The sequence below is a fragment of the Symphodus melops genome (assembly GCF_947650265.1).
Source record: "Symphodus melops genome assembly, chromosome: 4".
Lineage (NCBI taxonomy): Eukaryota > Metazoa > Chordata > Actinopteri > Labriformes > Labridae > Symphodus > Symphodus melops.
The window spans coordinates 20318726-20329394 of NC_136694.1; the positions used below are offsets into that span (position 1 = coordinate 20318726).

Consider the following 10669-nt stretch of genomic DNA (forward strand, 5'->3'; position numbering starts at 1 on the left):
TTATAACCTCTTGCGAGTCTTTAATTTATTCTAAGTATGAACATTTTTACAGTCTATGGCAGGGGTGTCCAAAGTGCGGCCCGGGGGCCATTTGTGGCCCTTGAGTGGATTTTTTGTGGCCCTTGACTTCAAATCGAAGAATCAGAAGATTTTGGCCCCAGGCCTCATCAGATGGCATATTTCATTCTTTTTTTTTTTCTTTTTCATGTTAGCGAGGGCGACCGATAAAAGCCTGACTATTCTTTCCAAAAAATTAGAACACAACAGTTTCCCACTGCAATTAGTTATTGTGTATTTACATTATTTTTTGAAGAGGTCAAAATACAAAAAGTTCCTTCCAATATTTAAGAAAAAAAAACCTGTGGCCCGTGAGCGATTCTAACGCGACAATTTTGGCCCGCAAGAAAAAAAGTTTGGACACCACTGGTCTATGGTATAAACATAGCCATGGTTTACAAAGCAGCGTCCAGTTGGTGGCGCTACTACTCGAAAATGTCATCTGCCCGAGCGCTATTAAACACCACGAAGAAGAAAGACGAGTCACGACTGCAAAATCTGTTCTGCGACATGTCGAAAAGATGTGCTGGTGGTGAAATGCGGCAGCACTGAGCAATAGTTGATGTTGTTGAGTTGTAGATGAAAGAGAAACTGTCACATCAGACTTTCACCCAGTAAGTGTTGAACAGTCACTGTCTGTTTGACTTATTTTCCATTTGATGCTGTTTTAAAAAGAGGAAATACAGCTTTAAAAACCCTTTTTAATAACAAAATAAAAATGTTGACTTCAGATGTGTGCAGAACATTAATGTTGCTCTAAACTGCTTCTGTTTCAGCGGGTTTGTCCACTGATCCTCCCCCTAAAGAAAGAAGCGATGCTGGTCACCGTTTTCTGCGCGCCGAGGGATCGTCCAGAAACCACCTTCGCCCTCGATGTGTCCCCGGAGCTGGAGCTCAGGGACTTTGTAGCACTTTGTGAACTGGAATCAGGAATCCCAGCTGGAGAAATTCAGGTGGGGACTCAAAACTCAGGCTACATGTAGCAACAGAGAGAGAGAGAGAGCTAACAACGCTAATAGCCAGCTAGCTGTTCTCGCTAGCATGAATCAGACTGTTTTGGTGGACCCGGGTGTTGCGAAACTTTCATTTACACCTTCATGTCTGCAAACATTTCTAACCTTACACACACTGGGGGTCTTTTTCTGGGGGGGTCGACTTACACTATGGGACGGCAAACAAACGACACAATGGTAAAATAAGGGAGCTAGCAGTTTTCAGAGAGCTGTAACCTGAATTTACTCCACTGGACTGTTTACATTAGTTACTTTAAATAATCTCAAAGATTTATTATTTTTTAAATCTAGATCATTAGTCATGGTTAAGATTAACACATCAAGTGTGAGGTTGGTGTGACTAAATGTGGATTATAAATAGTGTTGTTTAAGGTGATTGGTTGTAGGCCTGTATAGTGTTTACGTTTTGTAGAAGTGGAGCAGCTAGATGTTCAGGATATTTACTTCTAAATGTAAAAAGAATAATAAATAAAACATGTCAAAAATAAAAGATGTACAAAAATTAATCAATAAAACATTTAAAAATAAAAATCAAAGAAAAAGAGAGAAGAAAGCAAAATACAATATAGACAATGAATGAGATCATGCAAAACAAGCTCTCAAATGGTTTCTATGTAAATGTACACGTGAGAAGTATGAATTTATTTATTCCGTCCCCATCTCCATTAATTTGTACATTGTTTATTAATTTGAGTTTTTAACGAATATATGTTTTAATATGAAATATACACTTAACAAAGTGGTTGTACCTTATTCATTTAAACATACAGTATATACTAAAAACATACATATTACACCCCATAACCTTAAAGAACTATTTATACATGTTTACATGTGAACACATTGTTATTTAGAGAAGAAGAAAAAAGACTAAACAAGGAAAAGACAAAAAGAAACAAAACGTTTTAAAATAAATATGTACGCTATAATCCCTGTAAACACAGTCTGGTGATTTTCACAGCCCTTCTTCATCCCTGTACCCTCGTGAAAATCATATTTTTATAAACTTTTAAACCGTTTCATGTCTGGACAAGTTCCTTACTCAAACTGTTCCACAGTTTCACTCAGTAACCTGAACACATTCACTGCCGCCATGAATGTAAACTCATCCTTTTAAAGTCCAGATTATAGTTTTCATTGTCATAGGTTTATTTTCAGCTCTGTCTGAGCTTTAAATGAGGTATTTTATTGCGTAAAAGACCAGTCGAGTGATGGGTCAGCTGGTTAAAAATTAGATTATTTAGATTATTAGTCGAGTGTTTTGTTTTTAAACTTAAAATCTAACGTAGCACATTTTCTTTGTGATGTTTTTTACGAGGACTTGCTGACAGATGCTTAAACTGCATGATGCCTATCGTGTTTCTTAAATAAAATAATCTTTCACATCTTGGTAGGAAGGTAGTTCAGGTGAAACAAATACATTCTTCCCTTCAATTCATCTTTTCAAAAGCATTGTTCAAAAATCGGTTTCAGCTCAGAGCCACTTTTTGTGTCGGTTCAGTTTGACCTCAGTGACTCTGTTTCTCTGTTAGGCATCATGTGTGTTGAGCGGTGATTGGTTAATCCAGCCGTGTGGACTCTTTCATCTTGCATGCTCAAAGTGGTCTGTATATTAAATCATGGCGTTTCCGTTGTCAGATCACACATGTAGAACAACCCCTAAAAGATCCAGCGCGTGCCTTGGGGAACTACGGCGTGAAGGATGGAGATGTGGTGGTGCTGCGGCAAGCTGACAGAAGACCGCCACCAACTCAGCCCGCCTTCCCAGGTGAGACTCGTCTTTTGGGAAACACAGATGAAAGTTATTCATTCAAGTATTTTGACAGTCACTTTTAAATGTGGGTTTGATATTTAATGTGAAAATGTCGATTTTTTTCTAATGATTGGATTGATTTTCTGTTTACTAGATAAGTCTATAAAAAATATCAGGAACGTAAATGAGGATTACTGGAAGAGGAAGTGTTAATTAAAAAATGGAGTTAAAAACCAGGGACACAACACGTTATTATTAAAAAGGCATTCAAGGGTTTTTGTCTACACAATTTACCGATCACTCACCTTTTATTCTCTGTGCTCCTAAGGTCTGCCCCGTATCGACTTTCGCTCCATCACAGTACCCGGCACCTCTTCTTCCACCAGTCAACGCAGTGCTCCGCCGCCGCCGCAGCCGCAGCAGCAGCAGCCACAGGCTTCACAACCTCCACAGGAGCAGCCGCCGCCGCCACAGCGCGCGGCACAAACTTCAACGCCATCAGCCTTTCGCGGCTCCTCTCCTCAGGGGCTCGATGACCCTGCCTTACTTCAGCAGATGCTTTTATCCAATCCACATGAGCTTTCGCTCCTCAAGGAGAGAAACCCGCCACTCGCTGAGGCCCTGCTCAGCGGAGACTTGGGTAAAAAAAACAAAAATGAAAATAATCTGTGTAGTCGCTCTTACAGATAGGATCAGATAAGTTTGAGTGTAATTTTTTTTTTTTTTTTCTCTCAGAGCGTTTCACCAAAGTGCTGCTGGAGCAACAGCAGGATCGAGCAAAGAGAGAGCAGGAGAGGATCAGACTCCTGACCGCTGATCCCTTTGATTTGGAGGCCCAAGCAAAGATTGAGGAGGACATCAGGTACAGAGGAGACACAGAGGACTTTGTTTACTACTCTGAAATCTGAAGTACAGCCTCAGTATTAGTAATAGAAATCAAATATTGGAAAGCTAAGTATTTATGAATTGTTTGGGACATGTTTTCTTTTTTCCTGTACATCACATATCTTACCTTTTTTATGTGTTTTTTTCCCCCAGGCAGCACAATGTGGAGGAAAACATGACCATTGCAATGGAGGAGGCCCCAGAGAGCTTTGGACAGGTGGTTATGCTCTACATTAACTGCAAAGTCAATGGGCACCCTGTGAAAGCTTTTGTTGACTCAGGTAATGAGCATTAAATCCTGATCCCTTTATTTGTCCTTGCTGCCGTATTCTGGTCATGAACCCGATTGGTTCTACAATGTTAGTGTGCTACATCAGGGTTTAGTTTTTATTGGCTGATTGAACGGAGGAACAAGATTAACCAACATGTTTGCAGATTGATCGACCAAAAAAATGATCGCTTCACGAGACGACTTTGAACAGACGTATATCACAGAACAACAGTCACTGTTTGTGACTTCCAGTGTTTGACACTATTGTTGTGAATATGTGGTGACTTTAATTGGTTTCAAACAGACTTAAATTGGAGTTTGTAACCGCCTCACCGTAACGTCCATCTTTACACCCTAAGCTGTTAACAAGTCTGTGAACTTATCGGATGTAAGTACTGAGCATTCTAGTATAGAGGCTCGACGAACCCTTAACTAGCAGAGTGTTTTAAACGAACAAAGCAGGAGCTCTTATCTGGGCTTGTCCAGATATCTGAAATCCTTGACCTGCCTCTGAGGGTGTGCCACGAATTCTATGTGAGATCTCAGTCACTTGATAAGAGCAGTATGACTCAGCCGAGGGTAGACACAGTGATCCTGGACCATAGACGTGTGTGGTCCGTGTTTTTGAACTTATATTTAAACTGTATTTTAACAGCTTTTTTTTTTATTGTTGTGAAGGTTGAACATTGTGTTGCATCTGATGTTGCTCGTTTTTGTTTTTTAAGGAGCCCAGATGACCATCATGAGCCAAGCGTGTGCAGAGCGCTGTAACATCATGCGGCTCGTGGACCGTCGCTGGGCCGGGATCGCCAAGGGAGTGGGCACTCAGAAGATCATCGGCAGAGTACATTTGGGTAAGTGTCAGGTTTTGTTTTTTTTTCCCCAAATGATTTAAATTGTATTACAACGTGATTTATTATCAATAAGACTAGCTAAGCACAAATACTGAAGGCCTCTGGTCCTCTTCCTTTTCACTTGAAGTTCGTATTTAGGCTTTAGAAATAAAACCAAAAGACGGTTTAACCGAAAAGACTTCTTTGAGTTTGTGTTATATGTCTGATATTTAACAGTATGAGTAATGGGGACACTCGCAGCGTCGTTCTCGAGAACTGATTATCCGCCCTGATGATCTTGCAGTGTGAGTGGCATAAACTGTAACGTCGTAGGTTTGTTTGTTTGATATTTAGAATTTAAAATCAGCAGCCTGCACAGGTGCACCAGACGGCTGTATGTCGGCTTTATGACAGTTCTGACCTACAGGTCTCATTGAAGAATGATCCATGTTGTCCACGTCTCCACAGACATTTCTTGACCCCAAAAACATGTTTTAATAGTTTTTTCCTCTCTGCACAACACGTTATAATCACAAGTTTGATTTATAAGTGAAGTTGTTTATGTGAAGTGGTGCGGTCCTCCATCGGGCAGGATACATCTCAATGAAATCTTGAAGCGTGTGATGAGCCAAGATTTGTCACCTCTTGCGTGTTTGAGATTGTGGAGAAGAGTGTCTGTGAGGACTCTCCCTCCCGCCTGTGACGGGTTCGTAAACTCGGTGTGAGCCAGACTTAAAGCGTCTGCACGACGTCTCGGTGTCCTTTTTTTAAAGCATGTCGTCTCGTTCCACTCGTGTAGCTCAGGTCCAGATTGAGGGCGACTTCCTTCCCTGTTCTTTCTCCATCTTGGAGGACCAGCCGATGGACATGCTGCTCGGCTTGGATATGCTGAAGAGACACCAGGTTTGTTTGTTTTTTTTTTCTTTCCATTGTGTGCAGAAGTTCCCGCTCACTTCACACTGAGTTGAACATGAAATCTTCCCTTTTTCTCTCTCTCAGTGTTCCATCGACCTGAAGAAAAACACACTTCTAATAGGCACCACAGGCACTGAAACTCGCTTCCTGTCCGAGGCGGAGCTCCCAGACTGTGCCAGATTGGCGTACGGAGCAGAAGGGCGGGAAGATGCCCGTCCTGATGAGATGGCTGACAGAGAACTGGCGGAGGCTCTGCAGAGGTCCATACAGGAGAGTGGTAAGAACACGTCTCCTTTTCTCTGCATATCTCTGCTCACTTCAACCTGCTTTTTTAAAAACTTTTAATTTCAGCTCACTTAGAACTACAGTTGCATGCGCCAGTGAAAAGCTTCTTTTTCTCAACCCCATTTTTGCAGTCATCTGAATTTCAAGTGTCATGATCACCTCGTGTCATCACCTCAGCAAATGACATGTGATCCATACAGAGATGATCTGTACAGACAGTCGACCTCACACGAGTTATCTCACATTGATAAGCATCCTTGTGAAAATCTTTAACACACACTCAACCAGCAGACATACAGATCACTTTTGAGTTCATTTGATTAATTGGGGGGGGGGGGGATACTGCAGACAATCCTAAACCACTGATAGATCCATTCACTCCTAATGATGCCATCAGTGCTGATCGACATCTTCTAGCAGTGAGCTCAGCCCTGACTGTTATTTCCTGTCTGATTTTGATTTTGAAAATGGTGCAGATGGATCATTGAAGTGTGTGAGAGAGAGAGAGAACAGCTCTTAGAAGAGGAAAGTGCCAGTTTAAAAACAATGGGCTCATATTTGTGTGGGCAAGAATATCTGACGTGATAATAATCCTACCAAAGCCACCGAGATGTCACAGAAGCCTCACCGAAATCCATGACCGTTTTCCCAAGAAACAAATTGAAGGACTGTAGAAATGTAAAGATGACAAAATCATCGCATGGCTGTAAGTCTGATGAGAACGTCCAAAAGAATTCGACCAAGTTTAGTTCATGACACAGAGTCAAATGCTTCCAACATCCTCATGATGACACCATCAACTTCCTGTTCCACAGACCAAAGATTTAGAACAAGGTAGTGTCCAGGGAGTCATATTTAATCAGACAGGGATAACTGACAGATCTGTTCCATAACTTTGTAATTCAATTAAAACAAAACTTTGTTTGTCTCCTGAGAAGGGGGGGGGGGGGGTTAATACGTCAAGAAGACGTCCAGTTATTACTATTTCTAAAGCATTGTTTTCTTTTTGTAGGTCATTTCTTTTTTCTTTTTTTTTCTCTTCGTTGAAAATATTGGTTCCACTACAAACATTAGTTTGGTGAGCTGCTCATAGAGGCGTCGCAAAGTGTTTCTCTGTTAATTCATGATATTAATTCTTATTATAATGAAGGAGTATGTATTGGGTATTTGAGGAAGGTCCATCTCCAGGTTTGAGTTTTTCAAATAACTGTGAGCAGTCAGCGTTGTTTTCTACTCGTATATGAACACAAGTCACATTTTGTAAAGTCAAAACAGACTCATGAAATAATTTCCCAGAATGCTTTTGGAGGCTTACATAAACTCCTGTTTTATTGCCATTGCTACACCTGGTCCTGATGCTTTTCACCGACACGCTCCCCGGTGTCTGCTGAACAGCCGCTCTGTGTTACGGCAGATCAGTGAATGTAGTCCAGCACCGTCATGTCGACGTGACCCTGCTGCTCCCTTTACCCCGTCAGACACGGGCTCAAGTTTGACTGTTTGATTTGATTGATCTTTTCTGGAGGACGCTTTTCACCACTGTGTTGCGTGAAAAGGTTCACAGGTTGGTGCATGCTCTGTGCGTGACTGCTAACTTTTTCCGTCCCTTTGCATGACGTGTGTGGTGTGTGACCCTAACCCTGAGCAGGACAGCACTGATGCATTTGGAGACAGCTGGAGAGGGCCCTACCAACCAGGTACTGTACAATTCACAAGTCCATTGCCAGTGCTAAGTCCATTGCTATTTGTGTTTTTTTGTTTTGCTGTTTTTTTGCGGCATAGTCGGTCAGTTGATGTTTTACTCTGTTTGTACTTCTACAGATGTTATTATTCTGAAGACATATATGGTTAAAATGGAAAAGGATCATTTTTAAGAAGCTATAAAAGAAGCAGCAGTTTGCTATGTGCACGTGAATGCAGTTAATCGATCGAGACTGAGTCCATATATTCCAGCTGTTTGATTTCCAGTTATATTTTCTCTCACCGTAGACACTGCAGATGGACAAACTACCTCACCACAGCCCCCACCATTTACATTACCCAGAACCTTAGACCAAATGTCCTCATCCACCTCCCCTTCCCAAAGTTCGTCCTCTGGCCAAAACCAAACCCTGGATCGCTCTCAGTCAGCCCCGGCCGCCATGACGCAGTCCTTGGCTTCGGGGCTTTGTGAGGACCGACGCGACATCCAGAAGCTTCCTCTGCCTTCATCCCCGGCAGAGGATGTGGATTCTGCACCTCCTCAGGTCCAGCCTCACCCTCTGCCTGTCCAAAGCATCGCTAAAGTGCCCCGTGTACCGAGTCCCTCAGCTGACGTCGTCCCTACTCTTCCGGAATCGTACCCGGGGGTTGAGGTAGAGCCTGGAGCTGCAGAGGGGGGCGCTGAGTCAAACGAGGTCCTCCCCAGTCAAGAGGAACTTTACCCTTTTCAACCCATGGAGCAGGAGGAGCCGGAGGCCGACGCAGCTGCCGAAGCCTGTCCGTGTGCTCCTATCCAACCCGAGTCAGTGGAAATGGAGTCCCCGACTGCCTCGCAGTGCGCAGCGTCATCGGAGAGGGACCAGCCTGAAGGAGAGCACTCCTCCAGCTCTGACAGCACCCCGTCACTGGCGGCCGCTCTCAAAGAGCTTCACGAACTGCTCGTGTCCAACAACCACGGTCAGTCTCAAAGCCGAAGCAACTCCTGCTCCCCGTCGCATCCGTTCAGACAGGAGACTGACGACGTTCCCCCCGAGCCACGCACCCAGACACCCGAAACGTCGAACATCCCCTCTACTGCCATCACAGCCGGTGCAGAACCAAGCGATGCCAAAGCCAACCACCATGCTGCTGCTGCTGCTGCTGCTGCTGTGTCTGATGAGGGACAATCAAAGTGTCTCGTGTCTGTGGCATCCTCTGTGTTCCCCGGCCAGGATGAGAATGTGGGTGGAGACGGCGCTGACACTTCGGAGGATCAAGTCGAGCCACAGCGTACAGATATCATCGAGGAGGGGCGGGATGATGATGATGGGGGACTTGGGCAAGATAAAGCGAATAACATCAGTCATGTTCAACCTGAGCCAGAGGTTTCTCCTGACCCTGCAGGGGATCTGAAGTTCAGGGTACCTCCGGAGGGGCAGCAGGGGAGAGGGGTCGCAGATGGAAGAGCCTCCGGCACTAATACCCCTGAAACTCTAGGCCTTCAGACTGAGCACCCCTTTCTCAGCCCCCTGTCCATGGCAGTGGGCTCACCTGAGGAAGTCTCTAGCGCCTCATCTACCCCCTCCCCTTCTCTTGCTCAGGCTACCCAGGTCACATCTCTGGCCCCTCCTCCTTCTTCCCTGCATCCCTTTATAGAACAATTTCCAGCTGAGCACATCCAGAGAATCCAGGCAGCCGGCTTTTCTGCCATGGAGGCTGCTGAGGCACTGCAGCAAGCCCACGGAGTGGTGGAGCTAGCTCTGCTGGCGCTGCTAGCCCGCAGTATCACTGTGCCCACCTAGACTCATAACTTTCACGCAGCCTCCCAACTCAGCATCTGTCTTATTTATATCTTGTTACTGATCGAGATGTCTCGTCCCTTCTAAGGGAGCACGTAAAAACACAGGGAAACGCTGTCTCTTGAGTCGTTGTTCAGGATATCCAAAAACTAAGGGGACAACTGGTAACTGTTTCTGGATATTGCAGATATGTGAGGTGTGTTTGCATGCAGATGTTTTGGGTGCCCACCCATTCATTGATTTTTTTTTGATTTTTTTTTTCTAGCGATTTGGTATGGTAGATTTAATTTTGTCTTTTTTTTTTTTGGTCCAACTTTGACACGTTAAATGCCCAAATGTATGATTTTGATTCTTTAAACCTTGTTCTTATAAGCTCCAAAATGATGTCATAAATCTTTTTTTTCTCTCTGAACTTGTGAGCACCAATAGAAACTGTCAGAATGGAGTAGCAGTACTTCGACTTTTACTCCAACATATTTGAAGCAATTTGCTGATCTGTCATTTTTATTCTGGCTTGTTCCACCAACAATTTACAACTGAGAACCCAGTGAGGGAAATGCAACATATTAGGATCTGCTGCTGTCAGAAGAGTGGATCACTTTTGTGCAGGTTTAAAAAAAAAAAAAAAAAAAAAGTCCACACATGGGTCAAAACACGAACAAATCTGAAGGGAGCCACTCGTGTATTTGTCGACGTGTGATGGTAAATGGAATTTTTGGGTTAAGTATGTGTATTTCAGAGGGTATCTTGTACTGTATGTGTCATTCTCCACAGTTTGGGAGCTTGGCCATGTGTGGATTATAAAAGCATTTGATAGTTCCTGTTCAAAAAGTCTTTTTATTTTGTGTCCAACGATCATAGTTTGTGTTCCTACTTAAAAGCATCCTCTCTTTTTTTCTTTTCTTTTTTTTCTTCTTTTATGTTAGAATTTGGTCACCATCGCCCCTCAAATGTTTTGTCAGTACATTATATATCAAGTATTTTAATGGCTTTATTTCAGTCATACCAACAATGTTCAGGCAAGTTGAATTATCTACTTTTATCTTGTATGAAATTTTAAACTGAAAATAAAACGGAACTAGTATTTGTACATTGTGTGAATTTAATTTTTCTCCTCTTCAGGTCAAGGCTTGTTTGTGTGGTGTTTCGATCAAATCTTTACACTAGTATAGATATTC

General features: G+C 43.2%; 1 protein-coding gene across 3 annotated transcripts; it reads left to right on the plus strand.

Moving 5' to 3' along the window:
* The first annotated feature begins 446 nt into the window (after nucleotides 1-446).
* On the plus strand, nucleotides 447-10581 carry ddi2 (DNA-damage inducible protein 2). 3 transcript variants are annotated; one of them, XM_079342589.1, is made up of 11 exons: nucleotides 447-671; nucleotides 864-1010; nucleotides 2709-2838; nucleotides 3152-3463; nucleotides 3559-3685; nucleotides 3862-3989; nucleotides 4705-4833; nucleotides 5612-5715; nucleotides 5812-6004; nucleotides 7661-7709; nucleotides 8002-8067. In XM_079342589.1, exons 2-10 carry the CDS (start codon nucleotides 873-875, stop codon nucleotides 7669-7671), a joined length of 1272 nt encoding a protein of 423 aa, XP_079198715.1. In that variant the 5' UTR covers nucleotides 447-671; nucleotides 864-872; the 3' UTR covers nucleotides 7672-7709; nucleotides 8002-8067. The 3 variants fall into 3 exon arrangements, with proteins under 3 accessions (XP_079198715.1, XP_079198714.1, XP_079198713.1); XM_079342588.1 differs by having other exon boundaries at nucleotides 449-671; nucleotides 834-1010; XM_079342587.1 differs by lacking the exons at nucleotides 447-671; nucleotides 864-1010; nucleotides 2709-2838; ... (3 more) ...; nucleotides 4705-4833; nucleotides 5612-5715 and having other exon boundaries at nucleotides 5815-6004; nucleotides 8002-10581.
* Nucleotides 10582-10669: the final 88 nt, after the last annotated feature.